The following is a 24,412-nucleotide window of genomic DNA, read 5'->3' as shown; positions in this document are numbered from 1 at the left end:
ATAACTTCCCCCATAAGTTCCACCCTATAAATTCTCCTTTTTAATACAATTAATTAATTGATAAAACACTTAATTCATTAAGCAACTATTTAACAATTAACAATTAATTAACAATTTATTAACGAGCTGCAGAGTGTGTCCCCCTGCCCCGTAATCTGCCCCACAACTCCCCACTTCGACAAAATTAATTAACTGAACAACAAAAACGTGAATTAATTGCTTTCAATGATTAATTAATTAACCAACCCTCGTTAATGAGCAACGAGGAGACGCCCCCTGCCCCATAGCGGTGCCCCAGAGATCATTCAGCCATTAATTACTCATTAAGAAACCCCCTCGTTAATGAGTGACGAGGCTGGGGGAGGGGCGGCTTTGCCCCTCATTAATCCCTCACTAATTAACCTCGTTAATGAACGACCCCGGGGGGGATAAATTCACCCTTCCCCCACCTCCCTCAGGGTCCTGCTGGTGCCGCCATGGGGCAGGGGGGGTCCCTGGGGAGATCTGTGGGGCAGAGGAGATCTCTGGGGGGATCTGTGGGGCAGAGGTCTGGATTTATGGGGGGATCTGTGGGGCAGAGAGGATTTATGGGGGGCTCTATGGGGCAGAGGAGATCTGTGGGGGGATCTATGGGGCAGGGGGGATCTGTGGGGGGATCTATGGGGCAGGGGGGGTCCCTGGGGAGATCTGTGGGGCAGAGGGGATTTATGTGGGGATCTGTGGGGCAGAGATCTGTGGGGCAGAGATCTCTGGGGGGATCTGTGGGGCAGAGAGGATTTATGGGGGGCTCTATGGGGCAGAGGAGATCTGTGGGGGGATCTATGGGGCAGGGGGGATCTGTGGGGGGATCTATGGGGCAGGGGGGATCTGTGGGGGGATCTGTGGGGCAGAGGGGATTTATGGGGGGATCTGTGGGGCAGGAGGGATCCGTGAGGGGATCTGTGGGGCAGGAGGGGTCTGTGGGGCAGAGGGGATTTATGTGGGGATCTGTGGGGCAGAGGAGATCTGTGTGGGGATCTGTGGGGCAGGAGGGGTCTGTGGGGGGATCTATGGGGCAGGAGGGATCTATGGGGAGATCTATGGGGCAGAGGGGATTTATGGGGGGATCTATGGGGCAGAGGAGATCTGTGGGGGGATCTATGGGGCAGGGAGGATCTGCAGGGGGATCTATGGGGCAGGGAGGATCCGTGGGGCAGGGAGGATCCGCGGGGGGATCTATGGGGCAGGAGGGATCTATGGGGGGATCTATGGGGCAGGATCGATCCGCGGGGGGATCTATGGGGCAGAGGGGATCTATGGAGGGATCTATGGGGGGATCCGTGGGGCAGGGAGGGTCTGTGGGGGGATCTATGGGGCAGAGGGGATCTATGGGGGGATCTATGGGGCAGGGAGGATTTATGGGGGGATCCGTGGGGCAGGGAGGATCTATGGGGCAGGGAGGATCTATGGGGCAGGAGGGATCCGTGGGGCAGGAGGGATCTATGGGGCAGGAGGGATCTATGGGGGGATCTATGGGGCAGGGAGGATCCGCAGGGGGATCTATGGGGCAGGAGGGATCTATGGGGCAGGGAGGATCCATGGGGCAGGAGGGATCTATGGGGCAGGATCGATCTATGGGGCAGGGAGGGCCGGGCGCTGGGGAGGGGTCGCCATTGCGGCTGCGGCTGAGGGAGGGCCGGGCCCTGGCGGCTCTGGGGGGGCGGGAGCTGCTCCGGGCCCTGCTCGTGTTCGGCCTCTGCTCCCAGCCCTGGCTGCAGCGGGACCCCGAGGCGGTGAGAGACCCCCGACCCAAATTGGGGATCCCTGACCCAAAATAGAGACCCCCGACCCAAAATGGGGACCCCTGACTCAAAATAGAGACCCCCGACCCAAAATAGAGACCCCTGACCCAAAACGGGGACCCCTGACCCAAAATGGGGACCCCTGACCCAAAATAGAGACCCCTGACTCAAAATAGAGACCCCTGACCCAAATTGGGGACCCCCGACCCAAAATAGAGACCCCTGACCCAAAACGGGGACCCCCGACCCAAAATAGAGACCCCCGACCCAAATCGGGGACCCCCGACCCAAAATAGAGACCCCCGACCCAAAATGGGGACCCCTGACCCAAAATGGGGACCCCCGACCCAAAATGGGGACCCCTGACCCAAAATAGAGACCCCCGCCCCAGTCACGGACCCCTGACCCACGGCCAGCCCCACACAGAGGCACCCTCAGGCCTCGCCGCCATTTCCTGCCCTCAGCAGCGACCTCCAAACCTCCCCCCTTGCCCCATAAAGGCCCCCCAATGACCCCCAAGCCCTTCCCAGCCCTACAAGTGACCCCTAAACCCCCCAAACTCACCCCTCGTCCCTTCCTGGGGGGAAAGGGGGGCACCCCCTCGGTGCTGTTCCCTCAGGGCTCCCCTCCTTCCCTCAGGGAGCGGAGGCCATTTTGTCCCCTCAGGGTTTCCCGCCATTTCCTCCCCTCAGGGTTTCCCGCCCTTTCCTCCCCTCACGCTCCGCCGCCATTTTCTCCCCATCCCGCCCCACATCTTCCCCCGTTCCCCGCAGTTCCTGCGGGCGTCCCGGCGGGTGCTCGGTCCCCGCCTGTGGCGGGCGCTTCTCTCCGCCTCCCTCTGGGGACAATTCGCCGTCGGCCGGAGCCCGGCGGCCGTGCAGGAGCTGTCCCAGCGGCTCCGGGCCCGGGGCCTGCGCCCCATGCTGGCCTTGCCCATCGAAGGCGAGGGGCCGGATGGCGAGGGGTGAGTGGAGGTCACTTATGGGGCAGTTTTGGGGTCACTTATGGGGTGTGGGGTCACTTATGGGGTGTGGGGGTGACTTATGGGGCAGTTCTTGGGTCATTTATGGGGTGTGGGGTCACTTATGGGGCGGTTTTGGGGTCACTTATGGGGTGTGGGGGTGACTTATGGGGCAGTTCTTGGGTCATTTATGGGGTGTGGGGTCACTTATGGGGCAGTTTTGGGGTCATTTATGGGGTGTGGGGTCACTTATGGGGCAGTTCTTGGGTCACTTATGGGGTGTGGGGTCACTTATGGGGCAGTTCTTGGGTCACTTATGGGGCAGTTCTTGGGTCATTTATGGGGTGTGGGGTGACTTATGGGGCAGTTCTTGGGTCACTTATGGGGCAGTTCTGGGGTCACTTATGGGGTGTGTGGAGGTCACTTATGGGTCACTAATGAGTCACTTGTGGGGTTCGGGTGTCACTTGTGGGGTTCGGGTGTCACTTGTGGGGCGTTAGGCTGACTCACGGGTCCCTTCTGTGTCACTTATGGGGTTTGGGGTCACTTATGGGGCAGTTTTGGGGTCACTTATGGGGTTTGGGGTCACTTGTGGGTCACTGACGGGGTTTTGGGGGTCTCCTGTGGGGCAGCGAGGCCTGGTTTGAGCAGAACCTTGGGGCAGCCCTGGAATGTGTGGGGCTGGCGGCCGCCTCGGGCCCCGAACCCGCGATGCAGCTGAAGCTGACGGCGCTGCTGAGCCAGAAACTCTGCGTGAGTGGGGCAGGGAAAGGATCTATGGAGTGGGATGTGGGGCAGGGAAAGGGTCTGTGGGGCAGGAACGGGGGGCGGGATGTGGGGCAGGGAAAGGGTCTGTGGGGCGGGATGTGGGGCAGGGAAAGGATGTGTGGGGCAGGGAAAGGATGTGTGGGTCAGGTGAAGGATGTGTGGGGCAGGTGAAGGATGTGTGGGGCAGGGAAAGGATCTGTGGGGCGGGATGTGGGGCAGGTAAGGGATCTATGGGGCAGGATGTGGGGCAGGATGTGGGGCAGGATGTGTGGGTCAGGTGAAGGATCTGTGGGGCAGGTGAAGGAGCTGTGGGGTGGGATGTGGGGCAGGTAAAGGATCTATGGGGCAGGATGTGTGGGTCAGGTGAAGGATGTGTGGGGCAGGATGTAGGGCAGGTAAAGGATCTATGGGGCAGGATCTATGGGGCAGGATGTGTGGGGCAGGATGTGTGGGGCAGGTGAAGGATCTGTGGGGCCGGTAAAGGATCTATGGGGCAGGATGTGTGGGGCAGGATGTGTGGGGCAGGTGAAGGATCTGTGGGGCAGGTAAAGGATCTATGGGGCAGGATGTGGGGCAGGATCTATGGGGCAGGATATGTGGGGCGGGATGTGTGGGGCAGGTAAAGGACCTATGGGGCAGGATGTGGGGCAGGATGTGTGGGGCAGGATGTGTGGGGCAGGATGTGTGGGGCAGGTAAAGGATGTGTGGGGCAGGTAAGGGATCTATGGGGCAGGATGTGGGGCAGGATGTGTGGGGCAGGATGTGTGGGGCAGGTGAACCCTCAGGTGAAGCCCCTTTCTGGCCACGCCCCCCAGGAGAAAATCTCGCTGCGATTGGCTGAGCCGGAGGGGGCGGGGCTGAGCCCAGAACAGGTGGCGGCCATGTTGGGTGGCCAGGTAACCCCTCCCCCATTGACTCCGCCCCTTTTCAGCTGGGACACGCCCCTCCCCTGGGCCACGCCCCCTTTACATAGGCCACGCCCCTCCCTGGCCACATCCCCTTTTTCCCTGGGCCATGCCCCCTTTACCTGGGTCACGCCCCCTTTCCCTGGGCCACGCCCCCTTTACCTTGGCCACGCCCCCTTTTAGCTGGGCCGCGCCCCTCCCCTGGGCCACGCCCCTTTTCACCTGGGCCACGCCCCTTTTTACATGGGCCACGCCCCTTTACCTGGGCCACGCCCCTTTTCATCTGGGCCACGCCCCCTTTACCTGGGCCACGCCCCTTTTACCTGGGCCACGCCCCTCCCTTGGCCACGCCCCCTTTACATGGGCCACGCCCCTCCCCTGGGCCACGCCCCCTTTACCTTGACCACGCCCCCTTTGACCCTGGCCACGCCTTCTCCCCTCAGGTGCCGGAGCTCACCTGGCTCAGCCCGGCCGAGAATCAACACCTGGGGCGGGGCCTGAGGAGGCTCGAGGAGGTGGCGCAGGTGAGGGGGGCGGGGCAGGGGAGGGACCTGAGACACACCTGGGGACACCTGGGACACCTGGATACACTTGGGGTACACCTGGGCACACCTGGACACACCTGGGGCACACCTGGGGTACACCTGGGCACACCTGGACACACCTGGGGACACCTGGGGACACCTGGACACACCTGGACACACCTGGGGACACCTGAGCACACCTGGATCACACCTGGACACACCTGGGACACACCTGGGGACAGCTGGATACACCTGGGGACATCTGGGGGCATCTGGGGCACACCTGTACACACCTGTACACACCTGTACACACCTGTAACACACCTGTACACACCTGTGACACAGCTGTACACACCTGTACACACCTGTACGCACCTGTACACACCTGTACGCACCTGTACACACCTGTACACACCTGCACACACCTATACACACCTGTACACACCTGTACACACCTGTACACACCCATACACACCTGTACACACCTGTACACACCTGCACACACCTGTACACACCTGTACACACCTGTACGCACCTGTACACACCTGTACGCACCTGTACACACCTGTACACACCTGCACACACCTGTACACACCTGTACACACCTGCACACACCTGTACACACCTGCACACACACACACCTGTACACACCTGTACACACCTGTACACACCCATACACACCTGTACACACCTGTACACACCTGCACACACCTATACACACCTGTACACACCTGCACACACCTATACACACCTGTACACACACCTGTACACACCTGTACACACCTGTACACACCTGTACACACCTGTACACACCTGTACATACCTGTACACACCTGCACACACCTGTACACACCTGTACACACCTGCACACACCTGTACACACCTGTACACACCTGTACACACCTGAACACACCTGTACACACCTGTACACACCTGTACACACCTGTACACACACACACCTGTACACACCTGTACACACCTGTACACACCTGCACACACCTGTACACACCTGTACACACACACACCTGTACACACCTGCACACACACACACCTGTACACACCTGCACACACCTGTACACACACACACACCTGTACACACCTGTACACACCTGTACACACCTGTACACACCTGTACACACCTGTACACACCTGGACACACCTGGACACACACCTGTACACACCTGTACACACCTGCACACACCTGTACACACCTGCACACACCTGTACACACCTGTACACACCTGCACATACCTGTACACACCTGCACACACACACACCTGTACACACCTGCACACACCTGTACACACCTGCACACACCTGTACACACCTGTACACACCTGCACATACCTGTACACACCTGTTCCCAGCCCTGCTCCCCTCCCCCGCAGGTGGCCGTGGCCCGGCGCGTGCAGGTGTTGGTGGACGCGGAGCTGTCGCACCTGAACCCCGCCCTCACCTGCCTCACCTGGGGGCTGATGTGGAGACACAACCGGGCGGGGCCACGGCCCTGGGTGTGGAACACCTGGCAGGCCTACCTGAGGGTGAGCACACCTGGGACAGGTGGGGATAGCTGGGGACACCTGGGGACACCTGGGACACCTGGGGACACCAAAAACACACCTGGGGACACCTGGGGACAGCTGGGACACACCTGGGGACACCTGGGGACACCTGGGACAGCTGGGGACAGCTGGGGACACCTGGGACACACCTGGGACACACCTGGGGACACCTGGGGACACCCAGACACACCTGGGGGTGTTTCAGTCACACCTGTGCTCACCTGTCCCCACCTGTCCCCTCCCCAGGTGACCGAGTCCCTCCTGGCCGCTCACCTGGCCCAGGTGGGCGTGGCCGGGCTCAGGTGTGGGTGTTCCTGTCACACCTGTCACACCTGTCACACCTGTCACACCTGTCTCACCTGTGCTCACCTGTCCCCCTGTGTCCCCCCAGGTCACCGAGTCCCTCCTGGCCTCTCACCTGTCTCAGGTGGGCGTGGCCGGGCTCAGGTGTGGGTGTTCCTGTCACACCTGTCAGTCACACCTGTCAGTCACACCTGTCACACCTGTCACACCTGTCACACCTGTCAGTCACACCTGTCTCACCTGTCTCACCTGTCCCCTCCCCAGGTGACCGAGTCCCTCCTGGTCACTCACCTGTCTCAGGTGGGCGTGGCCGGGCTCAGGTGTGGGGTGTTCCTGTCACACCTGGGGGTGTTCATGTCACACCTGGACACACCTGTCACACCTGGGTGTGTCACACCTGTCCCCCCGTGTCCCCCCAGGTGACCGAGTCCCTCCTGGCCTCTCACCTGTCTCAGGTGGGCGTGGCCAGGCTCAGGTGTGGGTGTTCCTGTCACACCTGTCACACCTGTCCCCTCCCCAGGTGACCGAGTCCCTCCTGGTCACTCACCTGTCTCAGGTGGGCGTGGCCGGGCTCAGGTGTGGGGTGTTCATGTCACACCTGTCACACCTGTCACACCTGTCACACCTGTCAGTCACACCTGGGTGTGTCACACCTGTCCCCCCGTGTCCCCTCAGGTGACCGAGTCCCTCCTGGCCTCTCACCTGTCCCAGGTGGGCGTGGCCGGGCTCAGGTGTGGGTGTTCCTGTCACACCTGTCACACCTGTACACACCCGTCATACCTGTCAGTCACACCTGGGGGTGTCACACCTGTCACACCTGTCAGTCACACCTGTCAGTCACACCTGTCCCCTCCCCAGGTGACCGAGTCTCTCCTGTCCGCTCACCTGGCCCAGGTGGGCGTGGCCGGGCTCAGGTGTGGGGTGTTCATGTCACACCTGTCACACCTGTCACACCTGTCAGTCACACCTGTCACACCTGTCAGTCACACCTGTCACACCTGTCACACCTGTCAGTCACACCTGTCACACCTGTCAGTCACACCTGTCACACCTGTCACACCTGTCCCCAGGTGACCGAGTCCCTCCTGGCCGCTCACCTGTCTCAGGTGGGCGTGGCCGGGCTCAGGTGTGGGGTGTTCCTGTCACACCTGGGGGTGTCACACCTGTCAGTCACACCTGTCACACCTGTCACACCTGTCCCCAGGTCACCGAGTCCCTCCTGTCCTCTCACCTGTCCCAGGTGGGCGTGGCCGGGCTCAGGTGTGGGGTGTTCCTGTCACACCTGGGGGTGTCTCACCTGTCACACCTGTCAGCCACACCTGTCACACCTGTCTCACCTGTCCCCTCCCCAGGTGACCGAGTCCCTCCTGGCCTCTCACCTGTCCCAGGTGGGCGTGGCCGGGCTCAGGTGTGGGTGTTCCTGTCACACCTGGGGGTGTTCATGTCACACCTGTCACACCTGTCACACCTGTCAGTCACACCTGTGCTCACCTGTCTCACCTGTCACACCTGTCCCCCCGTGTCCCCTCAGGTGACCGAGTCCCTCCTGTCCTCTCACCTGTCCCAGGTGGGCGTGGCCGGGCTCAGGTGTGGGGTGAAGTTGGTGCGCGGGGCTTACCTGGCCCAGGAGCAGGGGCGGGCCCGGGCCCGGGGCTGCCCCTCCCCCACCTGGGACACACCTGAGGAGACCTCGCGCAGGTGGGGGAGGGGCGGGGGAACGCGGGGGCGTTTTGGGGGGATTTGGGACATTTTGGGTCAATTTGGGGTGAATTTGGGTCATTTTGGGAGATTTTGGGTCAATTTGGGACATTTTGGGATCTTTTGGGACATTTTAGGGTCATTTTGGGTAAATTTGGGACATTTTGGGGTGAATTTGGGTCATTTTGGGTCATTTTGGGGTGAATTTGGGACATTTTGGGACAGTTTGGGTCATTTTGGGTCATTTTGGGACATTTTCGGTCATTTGGGGACAGTTTGGGTCATTTTGGGACATTTTGGGTCATTTTGGGATGAATTTGGGACATTTTGGGTAAATTTGGAGTGAATTTGGGACATTTTGGGACATTTTGGGGTGAATTTGGGACATTTGGGGTAATTTTGGGACATTTTGGGTCATTTTGGGGAAATCTGGGACATTTTGGGGTGAATTTGGGGCATTTTGGGGCATTTTGGGGTGAATTTGGGTAATTTTGGGACATTTTGGGTAAATTTGGGACATTTTGGGGGGAATTTGGGACATTTTGGGACATTTTGGGTCATTTTGGGGTGAATTTGGGACATTTTGGGTAAATTTGGGACATTTTGGGTCATTTTGGGACATTTTGGGTAAATTTGGGTCATTTTGGGACATTTTGGGACATTTTGGGGTGAATTTAGGACATTTTGGGTAAATTTGGGACATTTTGGGGTGAATTTGGGATATTTTGGGACATTTTGGGACATTTTGGGTAAATTTAGGACATTTTGGGTAAATTCGGGTCATTTTGCGGTGAATTTGGGATATTTTGGGACATTTTGGGACATTTTGGGTCATTTTGGGGTGAATTTGGGTCATTTTGGGATATTTTGGGGTGAATTTGAGTAATTTTGGGACATTTGGGGTGAATTTGGGTCATTTTGGGACATTTTGGGTAAATTTGGGACATTTTGGGTTATTTGTGATCATTTTTGGGTCATTTTGGGGTGAATTTGGGTAAATTTGGGACATTTGGGGTCATTTTGAGTCATTTTGGGGGGAATTTGGGACATTTTGAGACATTTTGGGGTGAATTTGGGACAATTTGGGTCATTTTGGGGAAATCTGGGACATTTTGGGGTGAATTTGGGGCATTTTGGGACATTTTGGGGTGAATTTGGGTAAATTTAAGACATTTTGGGTAATTTGGGGTCATTTGGAGGTGAATTTGGGTCATTTTGGGGTAAATTTTGGACATTTTGGGACCTTTTGGGACCTTTTAGGGTCATTTTGGGTAAATTTGGGACATTTTGGGTAAACTTGGGACATTTTGGGACATTTTGGGTCATTTTGGGTCATTTTGAGTAAGTTTGGGACATTTTGGGGTAATTTTGGGACATTTTGGGACATTTTGGGTTATTTGGGTCATTTTGGGACATTTTGGGGTGAATTTGGGTCATTTTGGGTCATTTTGGGACATTTTGGGGTGAATTTGGGACATTTTGGGACATTTGGGGTCATTTTTGGGACATTTTGGGTCAATTTGGGACATTTTGGGTCATTTTGGGACATTTTGGGTCAATTTGGGTTATTTGGGATCATTTTTGGGACATTTTGGGGTGAATTTGGGTCATTTTGGGACATTTGGGGTCATTTTGGGACATTTGGGGTAATTTTGGGACATTTTGGGTCATTTGGGGACATTTGGGGACATTTTGGGGTGAATTTGGGTCATTTTGGGACATTTTGGGGTCATTTTGAGTAATTTTGGGTCATTTAGGATAACCTTGGGGCAATTTTGGGGTGATTTGGGGTGGTTTTGGCTGATTTTGGGGCGGTTTTTGCTGATTTTTGCTGATTTTGGGGCAGTTTTTGCTGATTTTGGGGCAGTTTTTGCTGATTTTGGGGCAGTTTTTGCTGATTTTGGGGCAGTTTTGGCTGATTTTGGGGTGATTTTGGCTGATTTTGGGGTGGTTTTGGCTGATTTTGGGGCGGTTTTTGCTGATTTTGGGGCAGTTTTGGCTGATTTTGGGGCAGTTTTGGCTGATTTTGCTGATTTTGGGGCGATTTTGGCTGATTTTGGGTGAATTTCAGGTAATTTTGGGGCTGTTTTGGCTGATTTTGGGGTGATTTTGGGGCTGTTTTTGCTGATTTTGGCTGATTTTGGGGCGGTTTGTGCTGATTTTGGGGTGATTTTGGCTGATTTTGGCTGATTTTGGGGCGGTTTTGGCTGATTTTTGCTGATTTTGGGGCGGTTTTGGCTGATTTTGGGGTGATTTTGGCTGAATTTTGCTGATTTTGGGGCGGTTTTTGCTGATTTTGGGGCAGATTTTGCTGATTTTGGGGCAGATTTTGCTGATTTTGGGGCAGATTTTGCTGATTTTGGGGCTGTTTTTGCTGATTTTGGGGCGGTTTTGGCTGATTTTGGGTGAATTTCAGGTGATTTTGGGGCGGTTTTTGCTGATTTTGGGGCTGTTTTTGCTGATTTTGGGGCAGTTTTTGCTGATTTTGGGGCGGTTTTTGCTGATTTTGGCTGATTTTGGGGCTGTTTATGCTGATTTTGGGGCAGTTTTGGCTGATTTTGGGGCTGTTTGTGCTGATTTTGGGGCAGTTTGTGCTGATTTTGGGGCAGTTTTTGCTGATTTTGGGGTGATTTTGGCTGATTTTTGCTGATTTTGGGGCGGTTTTGGCTGATTTTGGGGTGGTTTTGACTGATTTTTGCTGATTTTGGGGCGGTTTTGGCTGATTTTGGGGCTGTTTTGGCTGATTTTGGGGTGGTTTTGGCTGATTTTGGGGCAGTTTTGGCTGATTTTGGGGCAGTTTTGGCTGATTTTGGGGTGGTTTTTGCTGATTTTGGGGCAGTTTTGGCCGATTTTGGCTGATTTTGGGGCGGTTTTTGCTGATTTTGGGGTGGTTTTGGCTGATTTTGGGTGAATTTCAGGTAATTTTGGGGTGGTTTTTGCTGATTTTGGGGCGATTTTGGCTGATTTTGGCTGATTTTGGGGTGGTTTTGGCTGATTTTGGGGCAGTTTTGGCTGATTTTGGGGCAGATTTTGCTGATTTTTGCTGATTTTGGGGCGGTTTTTGCTGATTTTGGGGCTGTTTTTGCTGATTTTTGCTGATTTTGGGGCGGTTTTGGCTGATTTTGGGGCGGTTTTTGCTGATTTTGGGGTGATTTTGGCTGATTTTGGCTGATTTTGGGTCTGATTTCGCTCCCCAGCTACGAGCGCTGCCTGCAGCTGCTCCTGGCCACGCTGGCCCAGCCGGGCTCGCGCCTCTCGCTGATGGTGGCCACGCACAACGAGGCCTCGGTCCTGGCCGTGCTGGACAGGTGACACCGGGGAACCTTTGGGGAGTTTGGGGGCGTTTTAATGATTTTTGGGGGGTTTTATTGGTGATTTTTTAAATGATTTTTAGGTGATTTTTTGCTGATTTTTGGGTGAGGTTTTTTGTGGTTTTTTGTGATTTTTTGGTGATTTTTTGTGATTTTTTTGTGGTTTTTTTTGTGATTTTTTGTGATTTTTTTTTGTGATTTTTTTTGTGATTTTTTGGTGATTTTTTGTGATTTTTTTTTTGTGATTTTTTAAAGGATTTTTAGGTGATTTTTTGCTGATTTTTGGGTGAATTTTTTTGTGTTTTTTTGTGATTTTTTAAATGATTTTTTGCTGATTTTTTGCTGATTTTTGGGTGAGTTTTTTTGTGGTTTTTTGTGATTTTTTGGTGATTTTTTGGTGATTTTTTGGTGATTTTTTGTGATTTTTTTGGTGACTTTTTTGTGATTTTTTAATGATTTTTGGTGATTTTTTTGTGACTTTCTTGTGACTTTTTAAATGATTTTTTGGTGATTTTTTGGTGATTTTTAAATGATTTTTTGTAATTTTTTGGTGATTTTTTTGTGATTTTTTGGTGATTTTTTGGTGACTTTTTTGTGACTTTTTTAATGGTTTTTTGGTGATTTTTTAGTGATTTTTTTAATGATTTTTTGTGATTTTTTTCATGACTTTTTTGGTGATTTTTTAATGATTCTTTTGTGATCTTTTTGTGATTTTTTTGTGATTTTCTTGGTGATTTTTTTGGTAATTTTTAAATAATTTTTTGATGATTTTTTAATGATTTTTTTGGTGACTTTTTTGTGATTTTTAAATGATTTTTTGGGGATTTTTTAAATGATTTTTTTGGTGATTTTTTAATGATTTTGTTGTGATTTTTTGGTGATTTTTTGGTGACTTTTTTGTGATTTTTTTTGTGATTTTTTTATGATTTTTTTGGTGATTTTTTAATGATTTTTTTGTGATTTTTTGGTAATTTTTAAATGATTGTTTTTGTGAATTTTTAATAAGTTTTTTGATGATTTTTCAATGATTTTTTGTGACTTTTTTTGGTGATTTTTTGGTGATTTTTAAACGATTTTTTTTGTGATTTTTTGGTGATTTTTTTGGTGACTTTTTTGTGATTTTTTAATGATTTTTGGTGGGTTTTTTGTGACTTTTTTCTGCCGTTTTTTAAATGATTTTTTGCTGATTTTTGGGTGAGTTTTTTTGTGATTTTTTGGTGATTTTTTGGTGATTTTTTTGGTGACTTTTTTGTGACTTTTTTTAATGGTTTTTTGGTGATTTTTTGGTGATTTTTTAATGATTTTTTGTGATTTTTTTCATGATTTTTTTGGTGATTTTTTAATGATTTTTTTGTGGGTTTTTTGTGATTTTTTTGTGATTTTCTTGGTGATTTTTTGCGTAATTTTTAAATAATTTTTGGATGATTTTTTAATGATTTTTTGGTGATTTTTTTAATGATTTTTTTGGTAATTTTTTGGTGACATTTTTGTGATTTTTTTGTGATTTTCTTAGTGACATTTAAATGATTTTTTTATGATTCTTTGGCAATTGCTTAATGATTTTTTTGGTAATTTTGAAATAATTTTTTTGATGATTTTTAATGATTTTTTTTGTGATTTTTTAATGATTTTTGGTGACTTTTTAATGATTTTTTTGTGATTTTTTTAATGATATTTTTAATGGTTTTTGTAATGATTTTTTGGTGACTTTTTTTGTGATTTTTGGTGGGTTTTTTGTGATTTTCCTGGTGATTTTTTAATGATCTTTTGGTAATTTTTTAAATTTTTTTTTTTGTGATTTTTTAATAATTTTTTTGATGATTTTTTTAACGATTTTTTTGGTGACTTTTTGTGATTTTTTTAATGATGTTTTTGGTGACTTTTGGGTGATTTTGGGTGATTTTGGGGTGATTTTGGGTGATTTTGGGTAATTTTGGGGTGAATTCAGGTGATTTTGGGGTGATTTTGGGTGATTTTGGGTGATTTTTGGGGTGATTTGTGGGTAATTTTGGGGGTGAATTCAGGTGATTTTGGGGGTGATTTTGGGTGATTTTGGGTGATTTTGGGGGTGATTTTGGGGTAATTTTGGGGTGAATTCAGGTGATTTTGGGTGATTTTGGGGTGATTTTGGGTGATTTTGGGACATTTTGGGGTGATTTTGGGGTGATTTTGGGTGATTTTGGGTGATTTTGGGGGGTGATTTGGGGGGTGATTTGGGGTGATTTTGGGGGTGATTTTGGGGTGATTTTGGGGGTGATTTTGGGGTGATTTTGGGCGATTTTGGGGTGATTTTGGGGTAATTTTGGGGGTGATTTTGGATTATTTTGGGGTGATTTTGGGTGATTTGGGGGTGATTTTGGGGGTGATTTTGGGTGATTTTGGCCCCCCAGGCTCCCGAGGGCGCCCCCCGGTGGCGCCGTTTGCTTCGCGCAGCTGCTCGGGATGGGCGAGAACCTGAGCCTGGCCTTGGGTGAGTGACCACTGAGTGACCACTGACCACTGAGTGACCACTGACCACTGAGTGACCCTGAGTGACCCCTGAGTGACCCTGAGTGACCCTAAACTGACCCCTGAGTGACCCCTGAGTGACCACTGAGTGACCCTGAGTGACCACTGAGTGACCACTGACCACTGACCCCTGAGTGACCCTGAGTGACCACTGAGTGACCACTGACCACTGAGTGACCACTGAGTGACCCTAAACTGACCCCTGAGTGACCACTGAGTGACCACTGACCACTGACCCCCTGAGTGACCCCTGAGTGACCACTGAGTGACCACTGAGTGACCCCTGACCATTGACCACTGAGTGACCACTGACCCCTGAGTGACCCTGAGTTGACCCTAAACTGACCCCTCAGTGACCACTGAGTGACCACTGACCACTGACCACTGACCCCTGAGTGACCACTGAGTGACCACTGAGTGACCCTGAGTGACCCTAAACTGACCCCTCAGTGACCCCTGAGTGACCACTGAGTGACCACTGACCACTGACCCCTGAGTGACCCCTGAGTGACCCCTGAGTGACCCGAGTGACCCTGAGTGACCCCTGAGTGACCCCTGAGTGACCCTGAGTGACCCCTGAGTGACCCTGACTGACCCCTGACTGACCCCTGAGTGACCTCTGACCCCTGAGTGACCCCTGAGTGCCCCTGACTGACCCGAGTGACCCCTGAGTGACCCCTGAGTGACCCCTGAGTGACCCTGAGTGACCCCTGAGTGACCCCTGAGTGACCCCTGAGTGTGAGTGACCCCTGAGTGATCTCTGACCCCTGAGTGACCCCTGAGTGACCACTGACTGACCCCTGACTGACCCCTGACCCCTGAGTGCCCCCTTCGTGCCCCCGAGTGACCGCTGGCGGTTTCCGGAAGGTTCCGGCGGGTTCCCGGTGTACAAGTCGGTGCCGCTGGGTCCCCCCGGAGGTGACGGTGACCCCTGCGTGCCCCCTGAGTGACCCCTGAGTGACCACTGAGTGCCCCTGACTGACCCCTGAGTGACCCCAATGACCCCTGACTGACCCCTTCATGCCCCCGAGTGACCGCTGGCGGTTTCCGGAAGGTTCCGGCGGGTTCCCGGTGTACAAGTCGGTGCCGCTGGGTCCCCCGGAGGTGACGGTGCCGTACCTGGCGCGGCGAGCGGCCGAGAACCGCGGCGCGCTGGGCGGGGCCCGGCGGGAGCGGCAGCTGCTGTGGGCGGAGCTTGGGCGCAGGCTCCGCCCCTGGGCGTGACCGGGATTCCCAAAATTCTCAAAATCCCCAAAATCCCCCAAATCCCCCAAAAATTCCCCAAAATCCCCAGGTTTGTACCCAAAAATCCCAAAATTCCAGCGGAAATTAAGACAAAAATCCCTCTGGGCGGGGCTTGGGTGGAGGCTCCGCCCCTGGGCGTGGCCGGGATTCCCAAAATTCCACAATAATTTCGGAAAAAGTTCCACAAAAAAAAATCTTCCAAGAATTCCTCAAAATCCCCCCCAAAGTTCCCCAAAAATTCCCAAAAAACCCCCAAAAAATTCCAAAAAAAATCCCCAAAAATTAAGAAAAAAAATTCCTCAAAATTCCCCTAAAATTTCTCCAAAAAATTCCCCAAAATTCCCAAAAAATTCTTAAAAAATTCCCCAAAAATTAAAAAAAGATTCCTAAAAAATTCCCCAAAAATTCCTAAAAAATTCCCCAAAAATTCCTCCAAAATCCCCCAAAATTCCCAGGTTTGTACCCAAAAATGCCAAAATTCCAGCGGAAATTGAGATAAAAATCCCTCTGGGCGGGGCCCGGCGGGAGCGACAGCTGCTGTGGGCGGAGCTTGGCCGCAGGCTCCGCCCCTGGGCGTGACCGGGATTCCCAAAATCCTCAAAATTCCCCAAAAATTCCTCAAAATTCCTCCAAAATTTCTCCAAAAATCCCCCAAAAATTCCCCAAAATTCCTCCAAAATTTCTCCAAAAATTCCCCAAAAATTCCGGAAAAAATTTTACAAAAAGTCCCCCAGAATTCCTTAAAATCCCCCCAAAATTCCCCAAAAATTCGTCAAAATTCCTCCAAAATTTCCCCAAAAATTCCCCAAAATTCTTCAAAAATTCCTAAAAAATTCCCCAAAAATTCAAAAAAAATTCCCCCCAAATTCCCCAAAAATTCCTAAAAAATTCCCAAAAAATCCTAAAAAATTCCCCCAAAATTCCCCAAAATTTCCTAAGATTCCTCAAAAATTCAAAAAAAATTCCTCAAAAAATTCCCCCAAAATTCCCCAAAAATTCCCCAAAACTTTCACCAAAAATTCTGCCAAAATGTCTCCAAAAATTCCTCAAAAATTCTCCAAATATTCTCCAAAAATCCTAAAAATTTCCCAAAAATTCCCCCAAAATTCCCAAAATTTCCCCAAAAATTCCCCCAAAATTCCCAAAAAAATCCTAAAAATTCCTCAAAAATTCTCAAAAAATTCCTCAAAATTTCCCAAAAATTCCCCAAAAATCCTCAAAAATTTCTTTAAAATTCCCAAAATTATCGAAATTCCCCCAAATTATCAAAATTCTCCCTAAAATCCCGAAATTTCCATTAAAAACACAAAAAAAGTCCCATTAAAAGCCCCCTAAAACTCCGAAATTGGGACAGGACCTGAAAATGCCCAAAATTCCCAAAATTCCCAAAATTCCCCAAATTCCCCCAATAAATCCCCCCTCCCCCCCCCCGTGTCCCTGCTGCTGATTTGGGGGGGAAAAAGGGGAAAATTGGTGGAAAAAAACGGAATTTTGGGGAAAAATGTGAATTTCTCTTTTTTTAGGTGATTTTTTTTGGGGAGAAAAGGAATTTGGGGGGGGAAATTGGGATTTTGGGGAAGAAAACCCCAAATTCGGGTGGGAAAAGGGGAATTTGGGGCAGAAAATGCGAATTTGGGAGGGAAAAATAAAGATTTGAGGAGAGAAAAGAGATTTTGTTGGGAAAATGTGGATTTTTTGGGGGGAAATGTGGATTTTGAGGCAGAAAATGCGGATTTTGGGACAGAAAATGTGGATTTTGGGACAGAAAATGTGGATTTTGGGGCGGAAAATGCGGATTTTGGGGCGGAAAATGCGGATTCTGAGGCAGAAAATGCGAATTTTGAGGCAGAAAATGCGGATTTTGGGGAGGAAAATGCGGATTTTGGAAGGAATAATGCGGATTTTGGGGCAGAAAATGCGGATTTTGGGACAGAAAATGCGGATTTTGGGTGGAAAATGCGGATTTTGGGCAGAAAATGTGGATTTTGGAAGGGAAAATGCGGATTTCGGGGCAGAAAATGCAGATTTTGGGGCAGAAAATGCGGATTTTGAGGCAGAAAATGCGGATTTTGAGGCAGAAAATGCGGATTTTGGGTGGGAAAATGCGGATTTTTGGGGTGAAAAATGCGGATTTTGAGGCAGAAAATGCGGATTTGGGGCGGAAAATGCGGATTTTGGGGGGAAAATGCGGATTTTGGGCAGAAAATGCAGATTTTGAGGCAGAAAATGCGGATTTTGAGGCAGAAAATGCAGATTTTGGGGCGGAAAATGCGGATTTTGGGGGGGAAAATGCGGATTTTGGAGCAGAAAATGCGGATTTTGGGGCTGAAAATGCGGATTTTAAGGCAGAAAATGCGGATTTTGGGGCAGAAAATGCGGATTTTGGGGCAGAAAATGCGGATTTTGGGGCAGAAAATGCGGATTTTGGGCAGAAAATGCAGATTTTGAGGCAGAAAATGCGGATTTTGGGGTGGAAAATGCGGATTTTTGAGGCAGAAAATGCGGATTTTGGGGTGGAAAATGTGGATTTTGGGGTGGAAAATGCGGAATTTGAGGCAGAAAATGCGGATTTTGGGCGGAAAATGCGGATTTTGGGGTGGAAAATGCAGATTTTGAGGCAGAAATGCGGATTTTGGGGCAGAAAATGCGGATTTTGGGGCAGAAAATGCGGATTTTGGGGGAGAAAAGCCGATTTTTGGCTCACAAAGGCTTTTTCTGGCGGCGTTTTGGGGACAAAGGGGGAATTTTTGGGTGCAAAATCCTTCCTGGGGGATCCCGGTGAGGATTTCTGGGAATCCCGGCTGGGATTTGAGGGAATTTTGGGGAATTTTGGGGGAATTTGGAGCGATTTTGGCGCCGCTTGGGGGGGCCCGGGGCCGCTCAAAATGGCGGCGGCTCCTGAGGGAGGGAAAAAAGGCGGGGAAAACGCCGGGAGGGGGCGGGTCGCGGAGGGGGCGTGGCACCAAGGGGCGTGGCGCCATTAGCTCATTAATAATCAATTAATAAACGAGGCGTGGCTGCGCTGATGAGGGGGCGTGGCCGCTTTGCCGCTGCCCAATCACCGCTCGCCCCCCGCGGTCGCCATGGCAACGCTCTCCCAACATGGCGCCACCGCCCCGCTCGCTCCCCATTGGTTCCTCCCGCCCCCGTGGGCGTGGCTCGACCAATCAGAGCGCTTGATTCCTGAGGAGGGGGCGTGGCCGCCTCCATTTTGCGGCGGGCGGGAGGGCGGGGAAAAGCGCGGTGGGCGTGGCTTGGGCTGAGGGAGCGGGGCGTGGCCGAGAGGGGCGTGGCCGAGTTCGCCCCGCCCAATCAGCGCCCGCCGCGGGCCCGGCCGCGTCCAATCAGCGCTTGGCTGGCGGCCACGCCCCCTCCCGGCCAAGCCCCGCCCACCTCTCCCCTCACGCCGCTTTCCCTCCCCCCTCCCCCCACCGGAGACCCCCGCCCCTCCCCCACCCTCTCCCCCACCCATCCCCCCACCCCTCCCCCTCCCCCTCCTCCTCCTCCTCCTCCTCCCCCGGCCGCGATTCGGTCGCGATTCGGTCGCGACTGTCGCGAGATGGACCCGCGAACTGGAGCAGCTTCATCTTCCAGGTGGGGGGAGGGGCGGCGCTGCCGGGGGTGGGGGAGGGGAGGGGTGGGGGAGGGGTGCGGGACCGGGCTGGGAGCGCGCGAGGGGGAGGGGGGGAGGGGGGTGGGGCTGCTGGGGGGGGGGATGGGGGGGAGGGAGGCTCGGACTGGGGGACTGGGAGGGAACTGGGAGGGACTGGGAGGGGTGGGGGTGGGGCTGGGGTGATGGGGGCGGCGGTGAGGGGCTGTACTGGGAGCACTGGGAGCACTGGGAGCTGTTACTGGGGGCACTGGGGACACTGGGAGCACTGGGAGCTGGCACTGGGAGCACTGGGAGCTGTTACTGGGAGCACTGGGAGCTGTTACTGGGAGCACTGGGAGCACTGGGAGCACTGGGAGCTGTTACTGGGGACACTGGAGCACTGGGAGCTGTTACTGGGAGCATTGGGAGCACTGGGAGCTGTTACTGGTGGAACTGGGAGCACTGGGAGGACCGGCAGCTGTTACTGGTGGAACTGGGAGCTGTTACTGGGAGCACTGGGGGCACTGGGAGCTGTTACTGGGAGCACTGGGAGCTGTTACTGGGAGCACTGGGAGCACTGGGAGCTGTTACTGGGAGCACTGGGAGCACTGGCTGGAGCTGGCACTGGGGACACTGGGAGCACTGGGAGGACCGGCAGCTCTTACTGGTGGAACTGGGAGCTCTTACTGGGGGCACTGGGAGCACTGGGAGCTGGCACTGGGAGCACTGGAGCTGTTACTGGGGGCACTGGAGCACTGGGAGCTGGCACTGGGAGCACTGGGAGGACTGGGAGGACCGGCAGCTCTTACTGGTGGAAGTGGGAGCTGTAACTGGGGGCACTGGGAGCACTGGGAGCTGTTACTGGGAGCACTGGGAGCACCGGGAGCTGGCACTGGGAACACTGGGAGCACTGGGAGCTGGCACTGGGGGACACTGGGAGCACTGGGAGGACCGGCAGCTCTTACTGGTGGAACTGGGAGCTCTTACTGTGGAACTGGGAAGCACTGGGAGCTGTTACTGGGGACACTGGGAGCTGTTACTGGGAGCACTGGGAGGACAGTGACGCTCATACTGGTGTCACCAGTGTCCTCAGACTGGTGGCACTGGGAGCTGTTACTGGTTTAAACTGGTCCTCATTGGTTTAAACTGGTCCTCACTGGTTTGAACTGGTTGTTACTGGTTTAAACTGGTCGTTACTGGTTTAAACCGGTCGTTACTGGTTTAAACTGGTCCTTACTGGTTTAAACTGGTCATTACTGGTCTCTGACCGGTCTGAACTGGTCCTCACTGGTTTAAACTGGTCGTTACTGGTCTGTGACCGGTCTGAACTGGTCCTTACTGGTTTAAACTGGTCCTTACTGGTCTGTGACTGGTCTGAACTGGTCCTTACTGGTTTAAACTGGTCCTTACTGGTTTAAACCGGGTCCACACAACCCCATCCCCCTCTCTCTCCCCTCCCCCTCCCCCAGGCCGCCGCCGCCGCCCCTCCCCCTCCCCCTCCCCCCTCCCCCCTCCCCGTGGAGCTCCTCCCCCTCCCCCCTCCCCCTCCCACCCCCGATCCTCCCCCTCCCCCTCCCCCTCCCCCTCCCACCATCGACCCCTCCCCCCTCAAACCCCCTCCCTCCGTGACGTCACCAGCCGGAAGCCCCGCCCCCCTGCGACGCCGCCGATGATGACGTCACCGATGACATCATCACCGATGACGTCACCGATGACGTCGCCGATGACGTCGCCGATGACGTCACCGCGCAAGCCCAAGGGCGCCCCCTACGTGTGCGGCCTCTGCGCCAAGGAGTTCAAGAACGGCTACAACCTGCGGCGCCACCAGGCCACGCACGGCTCCGCCCCCAAGCGCCCCGCCCGCCCCTCCCCCACCCCTGCTGCCCCTCCCCCACCTCCTGCCGCCGGGGAAGGGCAGGGGGAGGAGGGGGAGGGGCAGAAGCGGGCAGGCGGGGGCGGGGAGGAAGAGCCACGCCTGCGAGACGTGCGGGAAGGCGTTCCGGGACGTTTACCACCTGAAGCGGCACCGGCTGTCGCACACGGACGAGCGGCCGTTCCAGTGCCCCGTGTGCCAGCAGCGCTTCAAGCGCAAGGACAGGATGGCCTCGCACGTCCGCTCCCACCAGGGACACGTGCACAAGCCCTACGCCTGCGGCCACTGCGGGAAGAGCTTCTCCAGGTGGGGGAGGGGCGGGGGGGGTGGGGGGGAGGGGTGTGGGGGGGGGCTTGGGGGTCGTCGCTGGGTCATGGTGGGGTCATTGAGATGTGGTTGGGTCATTGGTCATCGTTGGTCATGGTGGAGCTTGGGGCCATGGTTGGGTCATGGTTGGGTCATTGGTCATTGTTGGTCATTGGGTCATTGGGTCATGGTTGGTCATTGGTCATCGTTGCTCATGGTGGCGCTTGGGGTCATCACTGGGTCATGATTGGGTCATTGGTTGGGTCACTGGGTCATGGTTGGGTCATGATTGGGTCATTGGGTCATTGGTCATTGGTCATCACTGGGTCATGGTTGGGTCATGGTGGGGCTTGGGGTCATCACTGGGTCATTGGTCATTGTTGGTCATTGTTGGGTCATCACTGGTAATTGTTGGGTCATGGTCATTGGCTGGGTCATGGTTGGTCATTGGTCATTGGGTCATGGGGGGTCATTAAGTCATGGTTGGGTCATGGTTGGGCCAATGGTCATCGTTGGTCATCACTGGTCATTGTTGGGTCATCGCTGGGTCATGGTTGGGTCATTGGTCATTGTTGGTCATTGGGTCATTGGGTCATTGGTTGGGTTGTTGGTCATCGGTCATGGTGGGGCTTGGGGTCATTGCTGGGTCATGGTGGGGTCATCGCTGGGTCATTGGGTCATTGGTTGGTCATTGGTTGGGTCATGGTTGGGTCATTGGTCATCATTGGTCATGGTGGGGCTTGGGGTCATCGCTGGGTCATGGTTGGTCGTGGTTGGTCATCATTGGGTCATTCGTCATGGTTTGGTCGTTGTTGGTCATTGTTGGGTCATGGTTGGGTCATGGTTGGGTCATTGGTCATTGGGGTCATGGTTGGGCCAAGGTTGGGCCATTGGTCATCATTGGTCATGGTGGGGTCATTGGGTCATGGTGGGATCATTGTTGGTCATTGCTGGGTCATTGGGTCATGGTGGGGCTTGGGTCATGGTTGGTCATGGTTGGGTCATTGGTCATCGTTGGTCACCATTGGTCATGGTGGGGCTTGGGGTCATCACTGGGTCATTGGTCACTGTTGGTCATTGGTTGGGTCATCATTGGGTCATTGGTCATCACTGGGTCATGGTTGGGTCATTGTTGGTCATTGGTCATCGTTGGGTCATTGGTCATGGCTGGTCATTGGTCATCACTGGTCATCATTGGTCATCATTGGTCATCATTGGTCATCACTGGTCATCATTGGTCATCATTGGTCATCGTTGGGCCATGGTTGGGTCTGCTGGGACTTGGGGACATTGCCCCAGGCACTGGTGACCACTGGTCACTGGTCAGTCACTGGTCACTCTGGTGGTCACTGGTCACTGGTCAGTCACTGGTCACTTGGTGGTCACTCCGGTGGTCACTGGTCAGTCACTGGTCAGTCACTGGTCACTGGTCACTCCGGTGGTCACTGGTCGCTGGTCACTCACTGGTCACTCACTGGTCACTCCGGTGGTCACTGGTCACTCTGCAGGCCGGATCACCTGAACAGCCACGTCCGGCAGGTTCACTCCACCGAGCGGCCGTTCAAGTGCCAGGTGAGGCCACGCCCACTTCCGGCCACGCCCATCCCGACCACGCCCACTCCAACCATGCCCATATACAGCCACGCCCACCCTGACCACACCCACTGACCACACCCACCCTGACCACACCCACCCTGGCCACACCCACCCTGGCCACACCCACCGACCACGCCCCATCCTGACCACGCCCCACCCTGACCATGCCCACATCCGGCCACGCCCACCCTGACCACGCCCCACCCTGACCCACCCACCCTGACCACACCCACTGACCACGCCCACCCTGACCACACCCACCCCGACCACACCCACCCTGACACCACCCACCCTGACCACACCCACCCTGACCACACCCACCCCGCCTTTGGCTTCCTGTGACCCCTGACCTTTGACCCCCGTGTGACCTTTGCCCCCGTTTGACCTTTGCCCCCCATGTGACCCCGTGTGACCCCCGTGTGACCCCGTGATGACCTTTGCCCCCCGTGTGACCCCTCTGTGACCCCGTGTGACCTTTGCCCCCCCGCGTGACCTTTGACCTTTGCCCCAGGCCTGCGAGGCCGCGTTCGCCACCCGGGAGCGGCTCCGGGCTCACTCGGCCCGGCACCAGCAGAAACCGCCCGGCCCCGCCCCCCCGGGAGGCCCCGCCCCCCTCGGAGGCCCCGCCCCCCCGCCCGGCCCGCCCCCCCGCCCGGCCCCGCCCCCCTCAGCGCCCAGCAGGCACCCACAGGTGGGGGAGGGGAAAGGGGTGGGGTGGGGGGAGGGGCGGGTGTGGGTGTGGTGGGTGGGGGAGGGGCCTGAGGGGGGTGTGGCGGGTGGGGGAGGGGCGGGTGTGGTGTGGTGGGTGGGGGAGGGGCCTGAGGGGGGCGTGGTGGGTGGGGGAGGGGAAAGTGGCGGGTGGGGGAGGGGCTGGGGTGGGTGTGGTGGGTGGGGGAGGGGCTGGTGTGGGTGTGGCAGGTGGGGGGAGGGGCCTGAGGGGGCGTGGTTTCCCTCAGAGTGGGGGAGGGGCGACGTTTTGACCCCTCCCCTCCCCCTCCCCCCTTTTTTCTTTCTCTTTCCCCTCCCCCACTCCTCCAGGTTCCGGCTGCCCCGCCCCCACCCCCAGCCCCGCCCCCGCCCCTCCCCCACCCCTGGACGGGCCGCCGGGGGCAGCCAGGGCTGGTGAGGGGGGGGAGGGGCCTCTCCAGCCCCTCCCCCACCCCCCAGCCCCTCCCCCACCCTCCAAGCCCCTCCCCCACCCCACCAGGGGGGAGGGGCGGGGCCGCCCAATAATAAAAAAAAAAAAATTTGGCGCCAAAAAAAGGCTCCGCCCCCTTCTCGAGTGGGGGAGGGGGAGGGGAGGGGGCGTGGCCAAGGCACGATGACGTCACGGCGACGATTCCGAGGCGAATTTGGGGAGTTTTGGTGCAAAATCCAATTTTTGGAGCCCAAATTCCGCGTTTTTCACCCCAAATTCATTCTTGAAACACAAATTTAAATTTTTTTACCCCAAATTTTGGCGTTTTTGGCCCAAAATTA

At 54.1% G+C, this 24,412-nt stretch overlaps 2 protein-coding genes and 1 long non-coding RNA gene across 3 annotated transcripts in view; 2 read left to right on the top strand and 1 right to left on the bottom strand.

Annotated features, from left to right (window-relative positions):
- The first annotated feature begins 1,613 nt into the window (after positions 1-1,613).
- PRODH2 (proline dehydrogenase 2) lies at positions 1,614-15,752 on the top strand. The gene is made up of 11 exons (XM_058860902.1): positions 1,614-1,772; positions 2,555-2,745; positions 3,375-3,495; positions 4,326-4,406; positions 4,859-4,939; positions 6,328-6,480; positions 7,875-7,910; positions 8,336-8,502; positions 11,700-11,810; positions 14,204-14,283; positions 15,376-15,752. The coding sequence occupies exons 1-11, from the start codon at positions 1,614-1,616 to the stop codon at positions 15,543-15,545; spliced, it is 1,350 nt and encodes a 449-aa protein (XP_058716885.1). The 3' UTR covers positions 15,546-15,752.
- Positions 15,753-19,913: 4,161 nt separating this feature from the next.
- LOC131590655 (uncharacterized) lies at positions 19,914-20,470 on the bottom strand. The gene is made up of 3 exons (XR_009280189.1): positions 20,437-20,470; positions 20,223-20,284; positions 19,914-20,044 (listed from the first exon to the last, which is right to left on the bottom strand). It is a non-coding gene; the product is annotated as an uncharacterized LOC131590655 (long non-coding RNA).
- Positions 20,471-20,860: 390 nt separating this feature from the next.
- Positions 20,861-24,412, top strand: part of LOC131590702 (myc-associated zinc finger protein-like) — a 3,946-nt gene continuing 394 nt past the window's right edge. Inside the window, 5 exon segments of the mRNA XM_058860968.1 lie at positions 20,861-21,048; positions 21,050-21,337; positions 22,846-22,909; positions 23,445-23,556; positions 23,972-24,055. Coding sequence (XP_058716951.1) covers positions 20,870-21,048; positions 21,050-21,337; positions 22,846-22,909; positions 23,445-23,556; positions 23,972-24,055 — 727 coding nt within the window. The 5' untranslated portion in view covers positions 20,861-20,869.

Source organism: Poecile atricapillus, chromosome 34 (genome assembly GCF_030490865.1).
Source record: "Poecile atricapillus isolate bPoeAtr1 chromosome 34, bPoeAtr1.hap1, whole genome shotgun sequence".
NCBI classification, from domain to species: Eukaryota; Metazoa; Chordata; class Aves; order Passeriformes; family Paridae; genus Poecile; species Poecile atricapillus.
The sequence above is the reverse complement of the archived record's forward strand: the minus strand, read 5'-3'. Positions and strand labels throughout refer to the sequence as shown.